The sequence below is a fragment of the Cervus canadensis genome, chromosome 29, assembly GCF_019320065.1.
Source record: "Cervus canadensis isolate Bull #8, Minnesota chromosome 29, ASM1932006v1, whole genome shotgun sequence".
NCBI lineage: Eukaryota > Metazoa > Chordata > Mammalia > Artiodactyla > Cervidae > Cervus > Cervus canadensis.
Window position 1 is genome coordinate 46,562,596 of NC_057414.1, and position 19,614 is coordinate 46,582,209.

Genomic DNA, 19,614 nt, shown 5'->3' on the forward strand with positions numbered 1-19,614 from the left:
GATTTATGAAACTGAACTTTTTTTTTTCTTTTTTGGCCATTTGTGACACTGTCTTACTTGTTCTTTTGCCAGCAATTGAAAGTGTTTGTGTCTGATTTATTAAGAGTTCTTTATATATGAAAGATATCAAGCGGTCCCCATATATGATAAAAATACATTTCCTTGTCTGTTGTTTGCTATTTAATTTTACATTTTGAGCTTGAAATCTTTCTGGTCATGCTTTTTGTTTGTTTTTGTCTGAGAGGCTTACTCCCGCTGGAAATCAGATATTCACTGAGGGTTTCTTTTTCGTTTAAAAGATGTTCACCTCCTGCCCTGAACACGTTTTTGTATGAATGTGAGCGTGGTGGGTTTGTGTTTGGGTTGGCCTGGGAGGAATGGAAACCGGAATGGTGGGAGTGCTTGCTGGTGGCATCCGTGTGCCGAGCCCGGGCCTAGGCAGCCCGCCTGCATCCTGCCCCTTAAAATGCTCCGAGAGGAGAAACCGGGGCCGCTCAGCTCAGCCAGTGCGAAGCGGGATTGGAACCCGGCCACCTGACTTGACAGCGCACGCTGCTTACGGATGCTTTCATCTCCTCTTGCACCCCTGCCCTCTTTACTCTTGTCCCTGGGCCGTATTACTTTTTACCTGATGATCCATCCTTAAGGCCCTCCTCCCTGGGTGCCTGATGCCTTTTGCCCTGAGCTCCTGCACTGTTGCCCTGAGCTGGGCTCTGCGATCCCTGCCCGGCGCTGCCCCGGCCGGCGGCCGGCAGAGTGCCCTGGCTTCCAGAGCACTGGCCCCTCCACTGCAGAGGAGGAAGGTTCCAGGTGATCGGGGAGGGTGTTTGTCCTGAGGGGTCCAGACAGAGAGGCGAGCAGATCTGTCCAGTGCCCTCCACCCCCTGCCCCTGCCCTGCCCCCCCCCCCCCGGGCTGGTCCCCCTGCCCTGCATTCTTGGTGGGGGGGGCGCTCAGTCAGGAGAGATGCCATGGCAGAGAATTGGGGTTGTGCAGGGGTCGGGTCCCTGAGGCCAGCAGGGGTGCGCGCAGAGGGAGGGAGGCGGCCACCTGATGGTCTGAGGACCTCCTGGAAGGAGAGGACAGGCCCTGAGTGGGAAGGACCTTGTGCGCGAGTTAGAAGACTCTCCCATTTAGTCTGTGCCGCAGCAGAAACACTCAGGTTCGTTGCTCGCTTTCATTTGAGAAGAGGAGGCCTTCTGATTCCCGCAGAGGACCGGGAGAAACTTCCTGTTAAAGCAGATGTGGGGCTCCGCTCTTTGCAGACGTGCATCCCCTCTCTCCACAGGCCTGTGATGCACCGAAACGTCCGCTATAACTGCAGGGTGATATTCCTCAACAGGTGGGTGACTGCCGGGAGCAGCGCGACCCCCGTTTCCCCTGGGCTCAGGGCTTGGTCCCCAGGGGCTTCTTCTGGAGCTGCCTTCGTGGGGGTGGGGTGCCAGGCAGGCAGGCGTTGCAGGTGGCACTGCTCCCCTGGGCTGTCGCCACTGACACCTTCAGACATCAGACACAGGGACGACGGGTGGAGTTTGGGGACACACAGCTCTGCAGCCAGGAGGTCAGTCCTGGGAGGGCGGCCTTGTAATAGTGTCCCGTTCGCAGACCCTGGGCATCAGTTGTTGGCAAGTGCCCACCCTCCAGGTCTTAGCTGCTCTGTCCCCATCGACGGTCAGGGTGGACGGGCTGGTGGCTGCTCTGTGTCACGTGGGGTGTGCTCATCTCAGGAGCGGCCGTGTTTCCCTGTCTGTAGGAAGATCCTGCTCATCAGACCCAAGATGGCCTTGGCGAACGAGGGCAACTACCGTGAGCTGCGCTGGTTCACGCCGTGGTCCAGGAGCCGGTGAGTCTGTCCGCGCGCGGGAGCACGGATGGTGGCCGCTCCGAGGATGCGTGGGGGAGATGGACAGAGATTCGGGCCGGCATCCCTGCCCCACACGGGACCTGTCATTTGGTGATGGCTGCCTGATGCTGCTGGTTAATCTGTAGCTAGTTTATCAGACACCACATAAAACGCTCAGTCATCAGTCACCCGTCACCCATCATTCTACATCTGATCCTACAGATCAGGGTTTCTCAGCTCCAGCCCTGTTGCCTTGGGGCTGGCTTGGTCTTGCTGTGGGGGCGTCCTGTGCATGGAAGAGTGTGCAGCAATGTCCGTAGCCTCCACTGGGGGATACGTCTGCATCCCTCTGTCAGTTTACAATGTCTCCAGACATTGCCAAGCATCCCCTGGGACAGAATTGTCCCTGTTTGCCTGCCCTGGGTTCTTCTTGATAGTTATTGCTATTTTTTTTCACTGTCACCACTATTGCCAATGAAATCTTTAACGTGATTTTTAAACATTTTATTGGCATATAGTTGATTTACAATCTTGTGTTAACTTCTTCTGAGCAGCAAAATGACTCAGTTATACGTCTAGATACATTCTTTTTCAAAAATTTTGTGTATTTATTCTTGGGTCTTTGTTGCCGTGTGGTCTCTTCTCTAGTTGTGGTGAGAGGGGGCGACTCTCTAGTTGCGGTGTGGGCGGGCTTCTCCTGTTGCAGAGCGTGGGTTCTGGGGCACACGGGCCTCAGTAGTTGCCGCACATGGGCTCCAGGGCGGATGGAGCCCAGGCTAAATGATTGCGGAGCTCGGGCTTAGTTGCTCTGCAGTATGTGGTCTTCCGGGATCAGGGATCAGACCCGTGTCTTCTGCATTGGCAGACAGATTCTTTACCACTAAAAAAGCCCTGTATACAGTCTTCTTCGTGTGTGAATCGAGGGGGGAGGTGGGGATGAAGGGAGAAACCTTGGGCGGCTCTCCCTTGAAAATGGACTGACACAGCAACATCAGTGATGATGAGCAAACCTACCGATGGTGAATTGAGTCTCATCGCGGGATGCCACGGCAGCTCGGGGGTCAGAGGGCGTCTGCGGCGTCTGTTCCCTTCATTAGTGAGGGCGCCACGGCGTCATCCCCTCAATGTCTCTGCTCTTAAATTTTAGTTAAGGGATTTCCCTGGTGGCCCAGTGGTTAGGACTTCATCTTCCAGTGCAGGGGACGTGGGTAGATCCTCAGCTGGGGACCTAAGATCCCACATACCTCAGGGCTGAAAAACCAAAACATAAAACAGAAGCCATATTGTAACAAATTCAGTAAAGACTTTAAAAATGGTCCACATCAAAAAAAAATCTTTATCAAAAAAATTACTAAAATAAAAGTCACTAAAATCTCCCAGGAGGTTCTTGTGAATTCTGAGAAAGCAAAAAGAAATCTAGTTAATTCAGTGTCTTCACAGTACATCTGGCGACAGCCCACTTGAGGTCAGATTTGGAAACGACCTAGTGTTTGAATTCTGCCTGTTAGGGTGGACCTTGGGGGTGGCTTGGGCTTCCTGGGGGCTCAGACGGTAAAGAATCCGCCTGCAGTGCAGGAGACCCGGGTTTGATCCCTGGGTTGGGAAGATCCCCTGGAGGAGGGAATGGCCACGCACTCCAGTGTTCTTGCCTGGAGAATTCCGTGGACACAGGAGCCTGGTGGGCTACAGTCCATGGAGCTGCAAAGAGTCGGCCACGAATGAGCGACTGTCACTTTCACTTCCTGGGATAGCTTGTACAGAGGTGTGTATTAAACTCTCTCTCCATCTTACATGATTCGGACATGATCGCTTCAGTGATGATACAGGCTTCTCTCTGCATGCTGGCTTCATGCAGTGCGATCTTTCTGATTGAAGAGTTTCAATCAGAAATTCCAGCCGCATTTCTCTGTGGGGAAATGTGTCTCCTTCTCGGACAGTTCCCTCGATGTGCCTCTCAGACGCTGTAATGAAAGTGTGGGTCAGGCGGGGCCAGTGAGGGAGCTCCCAAGTGCCTCGGTGTCCCGTGGCCTGGAAGCCTCAAGGAGTCGCCTGGCTCTTCCCTTTTTACCTTAACTTGGTCGCAACAGCGTGTGTGAAAACCTGACAGTTCTTTTGCCAGCTCACGGGCTCCGTGCCCTCAGTTTGAGCTTTGCCCTGCATCTGGGTGCCATTCTGTGTTTTCCCTGAGACGGTCCAACTCAGGTCTGTGGTGGTTCCCTTTCCAGGCAAACAGAGGAGTATTTTCTCCCCCGGATGTTACAGGACCTGACGAAGCAGGTGAGTCTTGGGGAAGAAAACTCTTTGTCCGTCAGACTGTCCCTCTGGGGTGGGCCGTGGGGGCAGGACCCTTGGGGTCAGGGTCACAGCATCACTGTGGCCCATGTAAGGAAAACACAGATGGGGGGTGATTTCTGTCACAAGTGGGGAGGGTCCCAGGAGCATGGAGGGGTGGGCGCCTCCTTGCTGCTGCGTGATGTCCCCTCCTCTCCTCCGGCTCACACCGTGGGCTGGGCTCAGGGGAGCTTGGGAGGGGGCTTCCTGCACCACCCTGGCCGGCGGGCAGAGGAGATGCCCGCTGGCCCTGGGCTGGGAATCCTCCCCGGGGGAAGAGGGTTTCATTAGGGCTTGAAACAAAACGTCGGCCTTCCTACGAGTCCCATGTGTGGTCTCCGGGGGTCCCGGCTCAGCATGTGGCCCAGACGGGACGGTTGGGGGGCCTTATGAGCTCTGGTCTCCCTCCTAGGAAACTGTGCCCTTTGGGGACGCTGTCCTCTCCACGCAGGACACCTGCATTGGGAGTGAGGTCTGTGAGGAGCTCTGGACGCCCCACAGGTTAGCCCTGCCCTCTGCACCCTCTGATCCCCATCCTTGCGGGGCCCAAGGGGGCTGGGTATTTGCAGCCATCTTGGTGTCTCAGCCCGGGGCAGGGAAGACACCCCAGGAGCTGCGGGCTGGGGACACGAGTCTCTTCTCTTCGATCCCCTCTGCCCGCAGCCCGCACGTGGACATGGGCCTGGACGGGGTGGAGATCTTCACCAACGCCTCGGGCAGCCACCACATGCTGCGCAAAGCCCACGCCCGGGTGGACCTGGTGACCATGGCCACCACCAAGGTAGGCGGTGGCGGGGACACGGGCGCATGTGTCTCTCACACACGCGGGACCCCAGCGCCCAGCGCAGAGCGAGGCCTGAGCGCGGGGCTGCTGGGCGCTCCTGGGTCCGGCCGTGGCTCACCGGCCCCTGTGACTCCCCCTCCCAGGCCCCACGTCCATGACCTCGTGTAGTGATGGAAAGCACCCTATGAGGCGGGCACTGTTGCCACCTCTACTCTCTGGAGCAGGGCACCCAGCACGTGACCGTCACGTGGCCTCTGGCCTCACACCCCAGCCGTCCAGCTTCTGGGCTCTCAACCATCACACTGGTCTCGGGACAAGTGACCGGGAATCAGGATCCCCTTGGCACCACACCCGGGCCTGGGGAATGCCCATGAGTTTGCCACTCTTGCGGGCAGCATGACCCCAGGGGCTGTGTCTTCTCTTCCGGGGGCAGAATCCAGAGTTGTCTTCTCCAGAGCTCCGTCTCTCCTCCCTCCTGGGGGAGGTGGCGGCACCCGCCTTGGAGGGTTGTTGGGGGTGAGAGTAGACGCTCTGTGTGATGTCTGGTGCCTTGGGAGGCCGAGGCCGTCATAGCTGCAGGGCCTTCCCTGGAGGCGTGTGTTTTATTGGCTGGAGTTGGGGCGCTGATTATTAGTACGGCAGAGTTGCGGGGGTGGAGGCCTGAGGCTCCAAATGTCTGGGCCGGCAGAGGGTGAAGGTGACGGATCAGAGCTGACCACTGCCATCCCCTCTGTTTTCCAGAACGGTGGGATCTACTTGCTGGCCAATCAGAAGGGGTGTGATGGGGACCGGCTGTACTACGACGGCTGTGCCCTCATAGCCATGAACGGCAGCATCTTTGCCCAGGGGTCCCAGTTCTCTCTGGATGATGTGGTACGAGCTGGCCCGAGCAATGGCCAGAGGGTCTCTCATTCAGAGGCTGTGTTCTCTGCTCTCCCCATAACCGGGGGTCTGATGTGCCCTCCCCCCACCCCTGGGAGGGATCCTGCTGGTTGTGATTGCTTCCTCTTCACCTCCTTGGTGGGGTGAGGGTTTCCTACCCTGAGATTACGGGGACGCCCCCACACAACGCACTGGACAGATGGATCCATGGTGGGTTATCAGCCCCGCACGCCCTGGAGGTCCCCACGAGGCTGCAGTGGAGCTGAAGGAGAGGCTTGGCACTGCGGGAGGAGGGGGCTTGGTAGTGACCAAAGGGTGGGTGGCCTCTGGCTCCAGGGAGGAGAGGATGGGCTTGTAGGAAGAATCCCATGGCTGGCGGGTAACTGGAGCCAGTCCCAGGAATAAGCAGACACCGCATATGGTCCAGCAATAATGGGGTCATTTGGGAGGAGCAGAGCAGCGAAGAGCCTTGCACGTGGGCCCTTGGAGGATTTTCCCCAGAGGTCAAGGCAACACAAGCTGGAATCAAGATTGCCGGGAGAAATATTAATAACCTCAGATATGCAGATGACACCACCCTTATGGCAGAAAGTGAAGAGGAACTAAAGAGCCTCTTGATGAACGTGAAAGAGGAGAGAAAAGCTGGCTTAAAACTCGACATTCAGAAAACTAAGATCATGGCATCCGGTCCCATCACATCATGGCAAATAGAAAGGGAAACAATGGAAACAGTGAGAGAGTTTATTTTGGGGGGCTTCAAAATCACTGTAAATGGTGACTGCAGCCATGAAATTAAAAGATGCTTGCTCCTTGGAAGAAAAGCTATGACCAACCTGGACAGCTTATTAAAAAGCAGAGACATCATTTTGCCAACAAAAGTCCGTCTAATCAAAGCTATGGTTTTTCCAGTGGTCATGTATGGATGTGAGATTTGGAGTATAAAGAAAGCTGAGGGCTGAAGAACTGATGCTTTCTAGCTGTGGTGCTAGAGAAGACTCTTGAGAGTCCCTTAGACTGCAAGGAGATCCAACCAGTCCATCCTAAAGGAGATCAGTCCTGAATATTCATTGAAAGGACTGATGCTGAAGCTGAAGCTACTTTGGCCACCTGATGTGAAGAGCCAGCTCTTTGGAAAAGACCCTGATGCTGGGAAAGATTAAAGGCAGGAGGAGAAGGGGACGGCAGAAGATAATATGGTTAGATAGCATCACCGACACAATGGACCTGAGTTTGAGCAAATTCCAGGAGATGGTGAAGGACATGGAAGCCTGGTGTGCTACAGTCCATGGGGTCACAAAGAGTCGGACACAACGTAGTGACTGAACAACAACAAAGAGAATTGTGTGGCTCTTGAGAGTTTTTTAAGCCTCCAAGAAAGAAAATGACTGTTATTGCCCCCAAATGGGAATCGATTCCAAACCTGCAAACACAACACAAAGTGACTTTCAGTTCTGCCAAAAAGAGTTGCTGTGACTGGGCTCAGGTGGTCAGTACAGGCTTCACACGGCATCTCTCGTCTTGTCTTTTCGGGGTTTTTGGAAGCAAATGTTGGAAATGCTTATTCACAGAAGCAGGTAGTAGCAGGAGAAAAAAGGGTTTCTGGGGATTTCTCTGTCAGAGCAAGACAAACGGGTGTCTCCAAATAAGAATTTCTTCAGGACCCTCTGATGCGATGTCTGTTGCTTCACCATTTCACAGACTTGCGCAGTCTCACTGGGGTTGTCGGCAAGGAAGTGGTTATGAAATGAAACTTCAGTTTCGGAATGGACTGAGGAAAGGAACCTTGGAACGAATTCATGGTACTTCTTGCTCAGAATGAAGCCCAGGTTTTGGCAGTCTGGCCCTAGCTGCTGGAAGAAGCCAGTTCCCTGCAAATGGTCCCCAGACCATGGGGACCTGATCCTGCCTTCCCAGTGGGAATGAGCACAGTCCCCAGACCTTGCCTTCCCGGTGGCGGGGTCCCCAGAGGCCCCCTGCCGTCCAGTGTTAACCTTGATTAAGACGGAAGGCCTCTGGAGGTGCAGGTGAGGTACATGTGGACGGCCAGGCGCTCGTCTGCTCCAGACATGCCTCAGCACAGGTCCGCTTGGCCAGGACTCTTGGGCAGACATCCAGGCCACAGGTACTTGGTGGGACTGACTGGCAGTGAGTTTTGGGGTTCGCCTGTACCTGGATGAGCAGGTGGGCAGGTGGCTTGCAGGTTCCAGGCCCCCCAGGAGCCCCCATTTCACCAAGCGCCCCTGTGATTGTTCACCACACTATAACCTGGGGACCGTGGCCCCACACCCCCGAGGGGGGCCCCTGAGCCAGAGTTCTCTGATTTGAGTGCTCCTGGCAGAGGTGGCTTCACCGCCCTGGGGTGTCGGCAGCGCCCTTCGGTTCTGACACCTCTCTGGTCCGTGGACCTTCTCGAGGGCACGTGCTTCTCATGGCCTCGACCCAGCCTTTGTGTGAAGCTAACCTAGCTCCAGGAAAAGTGGACTGGGGCCTTCCTCTCAGGAAGGGCTCACTCCTCTGGGGTCATCCCAATTTCTGTGGCTTCGTCAGGAGCAGCCTGGTGGCTTCCGTGGCCAGCACTTGGGAAATGACAGAAGGACTGGTGGACGTGGGAGTTCTCTGCTCTCTGTCTCTTCACAGGCGTTTCTATCTTGGGTTAGGCTTGGTGTTGGCATAGACGTCTGCCCACTGCCAGCAGCAGGAGCAGGGGCCCGGCCACCCTGGGTCCCCCTCAGAAGTAGTTCCTGCTGTCCTTCACCTGCATGTGTGAGACAATAGCCTAGTAGTATGATCTGGTTAGGATTTTTTTCATAAAGAAAGGAGTAATATCTCTGAGTTAAAACTTTTCTGTTTTCTGCTATTGGTTGCAAGTGGCAGAACCTCCATCCCATCTGGATTCAAAGGCAATGAAGCATCATGTCCTGGAACACATGCAGCACATCTGGGCTGGGACCTTTGTGTGATGATTGCTGGGGCTCTGGCTCCATCCCCTTGTCACTCTCCAGCTGGGCCTTCCTCTGTGTCGGCTTCACTGTCAGCTGCCTCATGGTCACAGGATGGCTGCAGCAGCTCCAGCCATCCCATCTTCATACAACCACATTCAAAGGCAGAAAGAGGGCCCTTGCTCTCCCTGTGTCTTTTTAAGAAACTTTCTCAAAAGCTCCCAACAGACATTTATTGTGTCTCATCAGCAGTGTGTCAGTTCAACAGAAATTCTGGCAGCAGTGACAAGAGGGGAGGGCTTTGGCTGGGCCACCAGTGGTGCCCCCCCCTCCCCAGGCCCCCAGTGCCTGCCTTAGAAGGCGGGACTCATTGTGTAACGTGGCATACCTCTGAAAACAGAGTGTGAGGGAAAAAATAGGCAATCACGATTTTTCTTTGAAACCCCCTTCTCTAGGAAGTCCTCACTGCCACGTTGGATTTGGAGGACATCAGAAGCTACAGGGCAGAGATTTCATCTCGAAACCTGGCGGTAAGTGATTATAAACACACCCATAGGATGCTCATCAAAGACGGGGAAATATTTTTAATAACAGCTTCACTGAAATGTCGTTCCCATACCCTATAATTCACTGACTTCAGCACATGATGCAGTGGTTTTCAGTATATTTGTGGAGTTGAGCAGCATCACCACAATCAGGGTCAGAATGTTCTTATCACCTGAAACAACCCTGGACCCATGAGTTGTCTCATTCACCCCCCTCGGGGCCCCTGGCAACCACGGTCTGTGTTGACACTATGGGTTTGCCAGTTCTGGACATTTCATATAAATGGAATGATATAACATGTGGCCTTCTGCAGCTGACTTCTTTCACTGAGGGTAGTGTTTTGTGGTTCATCCGTGCTGAGGTGTGTGCTAGTTCTTCACTCCTTTTTATGGCTGAGTAACATTCCACTGCATGGGCAGCCCACATGCTGTGTGTGCATTCACCCGTCGGTGGACAGTTGGGCCGTTTCTGCTCTGTCCATGATGACGGTGCTGCTGAGGGCCTGTGCCAGGCATCTGTGGACATGTTTGCGTGTCTTCTGTTATCTACCTGGGGCTGGCCTGTGGGGTCCTGTGGTGATTCTCTGTTTAATGGTGGGAGGTCCTGCCAGACTGTCCTCAGTCACTTCTCCGTCTCGCGTCTCCCCGGCGCTGTGCGAGCGTTCCAGATCCCCACATCCCGCCAGCGTTTGCTACACCCATCTGTGTCCTGGCCGTCCTGGTGGCTGTGAAGGGTCCCCACCGGGATTCTGGGCCGTGTAGCGTCCCCCCTGCAGTCATCCCGGGGACCTGTATGGGTTCAGGCCCTCAGGGGGGTGTCCTCCCCAGGCCAGCAGGGTGAGCCCCTACCCCCGCGTGAAGGTGGACTTCGCCCTCTCCTGCCACGAGGACCTGCTGGAGCCTGTGTCTGAGCCCATCGAGTGGAAATACCACAGCCCTGCCGAGGAGATCAGGTGGGGCTGTTGGTGTGCAAGGGAGGGGGTAGAGGCGGGGTCTGGTGGCTCAGATGGTAAAGAATCCGTCTGCGATGTGGGAGACGGGTTTGATCCCTGGGTCAGTAAGATCCCCCGGAGAAGGGCGTGGCAACCCACTCCTTCTTGCCTGGAGAATCTCATGGACAGAGGAGCCTGTCGGGCTACGGTCCACGGGGTTGCAAAGAGTCGGACACGACTGAGCGACTGGCACACTGTCCTTCCCGGGCCACTCCCTCCGTCCCCCGCTGCGCTGCCAAGTGGCCGCTTGGGGGCCTTGCGCCCTGGTCTCAGGGCCTGCAGTCGACACTGTAACTAGACCGCGGGCCCCACGCCCAGCCCGCCCGCCTTGCCCCGGGCCCTCGGGCATAGAGACACTGGGCTTGCTTCTCCGTGTCTCCATCTCCGCCACGGGACCAATGATCGCTTCTACCTCCTGGGGGCCACTCTGAGGCTTCAGATGCACTCATTCCCTCGAAAGGCTGAAAGCAGCCGGGGGCAGCGTGCTGGTGCCACCCACCGGCCCAGCGTCCACCTGGGCACCTGCCCCCAGGTGAGCTGCGAACCAGGGTGGCGGCTCGCCAGCCTCATGCTTCCCACCGTTCCCCAGCCTGGGACCCGCGTGCTGGCTCTGGGACTTCTTAAGACGCAGCCGACAGGTACGATGTTGGGGGGGCGGGTCTGGCCAGCCCCCTTTAATCCTTCTGCAGTGGGTTTGCGTTTGACCCTGTGGCATGCTGGTGACTTTTTTTTAAGATGGATTTATTTAATTTGCTTTCTGACTGTGGTGGGTCCTTGCTGCTGCACACGGGCTTTCTCTAGTTGCCGCGAGCGGGGGGCTGCTCTCCAGTTGAGTGTGTGGGCTTCTCACGGTGCTGGCTTCTCTAGCTGTGGAGCCGGGGCTCGAGGGCACACGGGCTTCAGCCGTCGCGGCTCCTGGGCTCTCGAGTGTGAGCTCAGTAGATGTGGCACACAGGCTTAGGTGACCTGCGGCAGGCGGAGTCCGCCCAGACCAGGGGTCGCGCCAGCATCCCTTGCATTGCGTGACAGATTCTTAACTCCTGGGTCACCGGGGAAGCCCTGACCGGTATTTCTTCATGCAAACATTTCCTGACTCTGCCTCAGTCAGGAGCCTCGGCTACCCTGGCCAAGGTCACACTGAGGTTTGGCTCCGTCTTTGGGGCCCTGTCTGATGACCCCGAGTTACAAGACTAGTTGTGTGGTCGTGCGCGTCTGTAATTCACGGCGGAGACGCAGCTTTGGGCCCTCCACGGTGGAGCTCCGTTCGCCTTGTGGAACGTGCAGGGCTCCCTTCCCCTCCCCCGGGGAGAGCACTTTGTGGGTGCTCGTTTTTGCCGGGGGAACCGGGCTCACTGCTGGCCGTGAGGCTCCACTCACGCCGCCGTCTGGTTGGCCTGTTCCAGGCGGGGTTCTTCCTTCCCCTGAGCGGCGGGGTGGACAGCGCGGCCACTGCCTGTCTGGTCTACTCCATGTGCCGCCAGGTCTGCGAGGCTGTGAAGCGTGGAAGTAGGTGATGCCTGGGGCCCAAGCACGTTCCGGGGCGGGGGCTCAGCCTGCGGGAGGAGCAGAGGGGCAAACCCAGCTCCTGGGCATCGTGGTGGGGGGCATGCTCAGATGTCCCAGCGTCACCCCAAGTCTCGGGACCTGGGCACAGCAAGGCCGCTAAAGTCCCTTCCAGGGCCTCAGGCCCACGTGGCCAGGTCCATCAAGCCCACAGGGTGCCTGCTGCTGCCTGGCCGGGAGGGAAGCACAGGGCCCTGGGGTCAGGCCAGCCCAGGTTCACACCCTGCCTCCGTGAGGGACGACGTCGGCCATTCCCGAAGCGTCCGCAGCTGAGAAACAGGCACTGTGGGGTCATCCAGCGAGACTGCCGGGCGGCGGAGCGGGTCCAGGTGGTGCAGGCGCCGGACTCACAGCGTGTGCCCTCTGTCCCGCCGGTTTCAGATCCAGAGGTGCTGGCTGACGTCCGAACCATCGTGAACCAGCCCAGCTACACCCCCCAGGACCCCCGGGAGCTCTGCGGCCGCGTCCTGACCACCTGCTACATGGCCAGCGAGAACTCCTCCCGGGAGACCTGTGACAGGGCCCGAGAGCTGGCCCAGCAGATCGGAAGGTAGCTGGTCCCTGGTGTTGGGCCCGGCGGCTGGCGGGGACCACGGGAAGATCCCCTGAGACCCCATTGGTGGGTCACTGAGCACCCCAGAGGCGAGCAGCTTTCCCTTCAGCTTCACCCCAGATCTTCTCCATGTCTGAGATTCCCCCTTCCCCTCCATCCTTCCCAGGAGCAGACTGATGCACTCCAGGTGGGAACACGGGAGCCCCTCGCCGCTCTGGGGGTGCAGCCCCCTGCCCTCCTCCTCCTTTCTCGGGGGCCACTGTACCAGACACAGGTGCAGGAGGGTGCATCTTTCTGTTCAGGGAGACTTGGTTCCGTTCAGAACGTTCCATCTGTTCTGCCTCCAAAGGAAAGATGAGGAGCTGCCCATTCTGTAAGCAGAGCTCAGCTAAAAGCTGCCCCCTACCGGCAATGCTGCCCCCAGGCAGAGGGACTGAAAGCAAAGACATGAGCAAGTATTTACACATTCGTGTCCACACAGCATGGTCACAGCTCACACGTCATCAGCAGTTGAGGAGTGAATCATGATGTGGTCTGGTCACACACGGGGGTGCTTCTCAGCCTAAAAAAGGAAGGAAGCGCTGACACAGGCTGCCACCTGGGTGAACCGAAAGCATCAGGTTCAGTGAAAGAAGCCAGACACGAAAGGACAGGTCCTGTGTGATTCCATTTCTACGAAAGGTCCAGAAAAGGCAGATCTCAGGGCTTCCCTGGTGGTTCAGTGGTGAAGAACCCGCCTGCCAGTGCAGGAGACAAAAGGGATGTAGGTTCGATCCCTGGGTTGCGAAGATCCCCTGGAGAAGGAAATGGCAACTGACCCCAGTATTTTTGCCTGGAAAACTCCGTGGACAGTGGAGCCTGGCCAGGCTCCGGTCCATGGGGTCACAAAGAGTCAGACACGACTGAGCGCTCATGCACACACACACACAGAAAGGGTGTCCATGGTCATCAGGGGCTGGAAGAGGAGGGCTTGGGGAGGGACCGCTCGTGGGCACAGGGTCTCCTGGGCCGCTGGAAGGTTCTGGAGCTGGAGGTGGTGGCGGCACGTCATGAATGTGCTCAGCGCTGCCGGACGGTGCCCTTGAAGGCGGCGCGCTCCGTGCCCTGTGTGTTTCTGTCACTGCACGCCCGCCCATTCTCCTTCCAGCCACCACATCGGTCTCAGCATCGACCCAGCGGTCAAGGCGCTCGTGGGCATCTTCAGCCTGGTGACGGGCACGAGCCCTCGGTTTGCGGTTCACGGAGGGAGCGGCCGGGAGAACCTGGCTCTGCAGAACGTGCAGGTGCGCCCCCCACCTCGTCCGCACGCGGGGACCGCAGGGAACCCAGGGGACGGCCGGCGTTGGGGTCCGCAAGCAGCCCGCCTCTTAGAGACACGGAGCATGCAGCCTCCTGGATAAGGATGGGGGTCTGCGTGTGTGTGCCTGAGAGGTGCAGGGGGGTATGAGGGTGAGAGTGTGCACAGGTGTGTGCCCAGGAATAGGTAAGTGTGCAAGGGTAAGGGGGTGGGATATCTGAGAGTGTGCGTGAGTGTGTGGGGTGAAAGCACGTGTGTGTGTGAGTGTGCATCAGCGTGAGAGTCTGTGAGCATGAGGTGTGAGTGTGTACGAGGGTGTGTGTCTTCTGCGTCTTCGGGGATCGGCTACAGGGGAGCTGGACCCTGGGTGGTCCGTGCAGGGAGAGAGGGGGCGTGGGCTGTGTCTGCTGCGGTCTGCCCTGTCTCCATCCCCTTCCTGCGATTGCTGGTGGCCTTCCCCTGGGGTGCAGGGACTGGCCAGAGGGGCCGAGGTCTCTCCCGCTGGCTTTGTAGCCCAGTCTCCCCGCTGCCCAGCTTTCACCCCGGGCTCTGGTCCCTCCCTGCTGAGTGCAGGAGCCCTCGGGGCAGGGACCATGGGCTCCGGCTCTCTGGCCTCTAGAGGCTCCTGCATCACTTAAGCGTTCCTGCTCTCCGAGGTGCGGGGAGGTGGTGTTAGCGTGCGTGCCCCAGCCCCGGCCTGCACGGTGACGCCCGCTCCTGTGGGCCAGGCGCGGGTGAGGATGGTCGTCGCCTACCTCTTTGCTCAGCTGAGTCTCTGGTCTCGCGGCGCCCCCGGCGGGCTTCTCGTGCTAGGATCCGCCAATGTGGACGAGAGGTGTGTGCGGCCCCCAGGCTGGAGGAGACCCCGCTCCACCCGAGGCCACTCCTGTGGTCTGTGCCCCGCTCACTCCGCTGCAGCTCTGGGTGCACCTTTGGGAGCAGTCGAGGGGCGGAAGAGGCGCAGGGGTCAGATGAAAACGGCCATCTCTCCTGGCCTGGAAATGCTGACCCTTGCCCACAGACCGGACCCTGTTTGTACCGTCAGCTTTCTGTTTAATGGGAGAGGGAGTGACCTTACACCCACCTCAGGGTTGGTTGAAGGAGCCCCACTTGTGGCTGGCACTGGTCATCCCCCAAACTGACCCTCTGGCTTGCTGGATACCCCTCCTCGGCCATCCACAGCGCCTGCCCCTTCCCCAGTCTGCCCCATCAGACTTCTTGAGACCCTCGAGTCGGCCAAGCTCTGGCTCCAGGGCCCCGGAAGAAGGCATGTCCCGGTGCCCAGGGGCCAGACGGCCAGGCCCCCCAGGTTCTCGGAGTCTGAAGTTCCCAGGTCTGCTGCCTCAAAACCACCTGTCCTTTCTCCGACTGCAGCCTCCTCGGCTACCTGACCAAGTACGACTGCTCCAGCGCCGACATCAACCCCATCGGCGGGATCAGCAAGACGGACCTGAGAGCCTTCGTCCAGCTCTGCATGGAACGCTTCCAGCTTTCCGCCCTGCAGAGGTGTGTGTGCGCCCGCGAGGCCACAGCTGTGCCCGTGGGCCTCTGGGTACGCGACTTCTCAGCACAGCCCCGGCCGCCCTGTCCCCCTCAGCCACCTTCCGTAGCGCCCATCGCCTAATGGAAGCAGTCAGGCCTCCAAGGGCACTCGGGCCCCAAGACCAGGTACCCGCTTCCTTCCCATTGCTGCCACCCTGGCTGTGGCCAGATCCGGCAGCCACCGCCTCCCTCTGCCCCTCGAGAGGCTGGAAAGGCAGCGCTTCCCATCTCCGCACTTGCATGGTGTCTGTCGCGGTAACACCCAGCTGTTGTGACCGACCTCTGTGTGCCCTGACCGCAGCATCCTGGCAGCACCGGCCACAGCTGAGCTGGAGCCCTTGGCCCACGGGCGGGTGTCCCAGACCGACGAGGTAACCGTGCTGGCTTTGTCCCTGCACCTCCTCTGCCACCTCCCCGCTCCGGGGCTCCTGCGTGGCCTCCTGTCTGCCCCCGAACAAGCATGCTCCATCACTGGGGCCCCGGCTGCGAGTCCAGAGCTCAGCGTCATCCATTGCTGACCTCTGATGTTTGATTCAGGTCTCTCGAGGTTGGGGCCGGGAGGAGGTGGAGCTGGGGGGCTTGGTTCCATCTCCAGCAGAGGTTTCAGGCTGTCCCCCCAGCGCTGACCTGCTGTCACTCGTGAGACACATCTCTCTCGTCCCCAGGAAGACATGGGGATGACGTACGCCGAGCTGTCCGTCTTTGGGAGGCTCCGGAAGGTCGCCAAGACGGGCCCCTACAGCATGTTCTGCAAACTCCTCAACATGTGGAAGGACACCTGCTCGCCCCGACAGGTGAGGCGTGCCCAGCGCCCTCGGGGAGTCGGCAGGTGAGGTCACCTTGTGGGTGGGTCTGGCTCCGGAGCAGGTGGCCACCATGTGGCTTTAGGAGGAGAGCACTCCGTGAGGAACCACGGCCCCGTTCTCAGCCCTCCCGCAGCCCCGACTGAGCTTATCTGAGTGGGGCTGGACCCCGTCACAACAAGCAAGCTCCTTCCCTCTTTGGGGGACAGAGGGCGAACTCCGAGGTCAGAATATGGCTTCTTTTTCCCTAGTGGTCAGGCTCGTTAGGGCTGAAGCCCACAGACTGGGCAGTCCCTGCAGAACCACCTGGAAGCCTCACGAAATAGGAATACATCTTCCTGGGACGCCTGCCCAGGTCTCCTGATGCAGTTTCCAGGATGCTGGAGTCAGGAACCCGCATCCTCACAGCTCACTCAGCTGCTCTAGCGCGAGCAGCAGCATTGTTCTGCTCCTGCCTTTGAGGAGGTCCCACGGTAGCGCTCTGGGGATGCTGGGGGCAGGCTGTTAACTGGCCTGAGCGATGCTGCTGAGAACGTTGGCCCGGGGGCTTCCCGGCTTTGCTAACACCAGGCCCTGTGCGCCCCTCGCCTCCCAGGTGGCCGACAAAGTGAAGCGGTTTTTCTCCAAGTATTCCATGAACAGACACAAAATGACCACGCTGACGCCCGCGTACCATGCCGAGAGCTACAGCCCGGATGACAACAGGTTCGACCTGCGGCCGTTTCTGTACAACACCCGCTGGCCCTGGCAGTTCCGCTGCATCGAAAACCAGGTGAACCGGGGGAAATGGTTTCTCTCCCTGTTAGACGTCTGTCGAGGGAATACCAGCTTGTCTCCTCCACCTGCTCGTCTCCACGGAGGACTGAAAAGCTTTTCAATGTTCAGTCGCTCAGTCGTGTCCGACTCTTTGTGACCCGACGGACTTCCCTGTCCATGATTACTGTACACGGTGGCATTTTTTTTATTGTCCTGCTTTCTGCCAAGTGCCCAGTATGTTTCAGGTCCATCAGAGCTTGGCATGCGCTGTTTGGGGCTCTACTAAGGATGCTAAAATTAGCGGCTCCATCACGCGGTCAGTGTGAGACCAACCACTGTGATTTCTAGACTACTGGGGCGTCCAGCTGGCTTCGCATTGTCTGAACCATCTGTTTTTCCTTATTGATTAATAGTGGAATAAAGGAAGGAGAAACAAAATCAAATTAATAGGCAAGTCTAGGTCCTTCCCTGTTCTGTGATGGAGGCAAGTTCGAGGCAGCCCTTCCGCAGTGAAGGTGATGGGAGGAGAAAGACGGCTGATGAGTGAACACGGGATCCATGAAAGTGATAAATGGTGATAATGTTGCTGAGTCCAAGCTCGTCCTGCTTGATGCATGACAGTAAATCGAGAGATGAGTTGCTGAAATAAGGAATAGTGACTTTATTGGGAAAGCCAGTAGACGGAGAAGATGAGGGACTCACGTCCCAATGAACCATCTTGCCTGAGTCTGAATCCAGGCTCCTTTTATACTAAGAGGGGAGGGAGAAAGTCAAACACTTGCTGGCTCACTTCCTCCTCCCTTGCAGTCACTCACAGGTGGGTCTGGTCAGAGTGTTTCCCGTGAGCTAAACAAAGGTATTTTAGCTTGGTGCTCCTTACCTGGGAGGCAGGGTTCCCGGAGATGAGCCCTTACCTATAACAGGCAACATCTCTTTAGGGCGGTGGTCCCCAACCTTTTTAGCACCAGGAACCGGTTTCATGGGAGACAGCTTTTCCAGGGATGGGGGGCAGGGGAGATGGTTCAGGCGTAACGTGACTGATGGGGGGCAGACGAAGCTTCGCTCGCTTGCCCACCCACCGCTCAGCTCCTGTGCAGCCTGGTTCCCAACAGGCCGTGGACTGGCGCTGGTCTATAGTCTGGGGGTTGGGGACCCCTGCTTTAGTGAAGAGTTGTAATAAATCCCAAAGCTTCTTTCCTTTTACAATAAGAGCTGCGTTGAGCTGAAGGACCACGGGGTGGGGCAGAGGGGAGCATCCATGAGGAGGTGCAGACTGAGATGGGAGCCAAGCAACACTACGTGGCTGCAACCCTCCTCCAGGGGGCGTCAGGCCATGTCCAGAGACGGTTATCCCGCCCAGGGTGAGGTCTGTATCCCCACGTCTAGCAGACAGAGTCCAGAGATGCTGCTGAGCACCCCACGTGCCATGGACACCCCCTCCCCACGAAGAACTAGTGAGGGGCGGGGCTTGGCTCCCACCAAGATGCACTCAGGCGTGGGGTTCCGAGACAGCAGCTGGAAGATCCGCACATGCAGGAAAACACAGCTCGGTGAAGATGGGCTTGCTGTGACCTTCTAGCCCAGCAGTGACCCCTGCCCGCCCCGACCCCCGGCCAGCACACGTCCTTCCAGACTCAGGATCCCTCCCAGGTTTCCTTGCCCTGCAGATGCAGTGTGCAGACCTGCTTTCTCAGTCCCATGACTGTGACCCTCTTTGGAGGTGGATCAGTGTGTTTCAGCAGCGTGGCTGTCCCAGCCCTCATGATGACACCGTGTCTTCTCTCCTAGGTCCTCCAGCTGGAGGGGAGACCGCAGCAGGAGCTGGATGGCGTGGACTGAGGCCGGGCCCTGTGTGGAGGGCTCCCTGCCCGCCGGTGACCAAGAGCGGGAGTGGAGCCCCTTCTGACGTATTTCAAGGAGAGGGATCCATACCGTCTAGTTCCATTTTTAAAAAGGCTGAAAGAAAGAGGATGCGATTTTATTTTTAGTTTTTAATTAATTTTTAAAAAAATTAATTAATGAATTTTTAATTGAAATACATATTGTTGATTTACAGTGTTGTGTTAATTACTGCAGGACAGCAAAGTGATTCAGTTTTATGTATATATGCATACTTTCATCTTTTTTAAAATATTCTTTTCTATTAGAGGAGATCGTAGGATATCAAACACTGTTCTCTGTGCCGTGCTGTAGGTCCTTGTTGCTTATCCGTTCTGAGAACACATGTAAATGTTCCCATCTGCCGACCCCAGCCTCCCACTCCACCTTCCCCTGAGCCCCTCCCGGCTGGCAGCCATAAGTCTGTCCTCTGTGTCTGTTCTGTTTTGGCAGAGAGGTTCGTTTGTGTCGCAGTTCAGATCCCACGTCTAAGTGACGTCATGTGATGTTTGTCTTTCTCTGTCTGACCTCACTCAGGTCCACCCGCGCTGCTGCCCGCAGCATCATTTCCGTCTTTTCTGTGGCCGAGTAGTATTCCATTGTGTGTGTGCACCGCATACTCTTTATCCATTCATCTGTCGGTGGACATCTAAGTTGCTTCCATGTCCTGGCTGTTGTGAATAGTGCTGCAAGGAACATTGGGGTACGTGTGACTTTTTGAGTTAGAGTTTCCTCCAGATAAGGAGGCAGCAGAGGGTGAGATGGTTGGATGCCGTCACTGACTCAATGGACTTGAGTTTGAGGAAACTCTGGGAGATGTGAAGGACAGGGAAGCCTGGTGTGCTACAGTTCATGGGATTGCAAAGGGTTGGACACGACTTAGTGACTGAACAACCACCCACGAGTA

At 57.3% G+C, this 19,614-nt stretch overlaps 1 protein-coding gene across 1 annotated transcript; it reads left to right on the forward strand.

Moving 5' to 3' along the window:
- Positions 1-955: 955 nt before the first annotated feature.
- On the forward strand, positions 956-18,884 carry LOC122431037 (glutamine-dependent NAD(+) synthetase-like). Its single transcript, XM_043452080.1, has 18 exons — positions 956-1,341; positions 1,753-1,842; positions 4,068-4,119; positions 4,586-4,674; positions 4,837-4,954; positions 5,699-5,830; positions 9,234-9,308; positions 10,152-10,276; positions 10,905-10,953; positions 11,719-11,821; positions 12,260-12,428; positions 13,579-13,714; positions 14,457-14,563; positions 15,103-15,234; positions 15,572-15,641; positions 15,936-16,064; positions 16,669-16,845; positions 18,618-18,884. Exons 1-18 carry the CDS (start codon positions 971-973, stop codon positions 18,666-18,668), a joined length of 2,175 nt encoding a protein of 724 aa, XP_043308015.1. The 5' UTR covers positions 956-970; the 3' UTR covers positions 18,669-18,884.
- The last annotated feature ends 730 nt before the right edge of the window (positions 18,885-19,614 follow it).

Coding starts and splice junctions, on each gene's coding strand:
- LOC122431037 (XM_043452080.1), top strand. CDS start 971: ATGGCAGAGAATTGGGGTTGTGCAGGGGTCGGGTCCCTGAGGCCAGCA. Junction 11,822..12,259: donor CGAGGCTGTGAAGCGTGGAA/GTAGGTGATGCC, acceptor CGCCGGTTTCAG/ATCCAGAGGTGCTGGCTGAC. Junction 16,065..16,668: donor ACACCTGCTCGCCCCGACAG/GTGAGGCGTGCC, acceptor CTCGCCTCCCAG/GTGGCCGACAAAGTGAAGCG.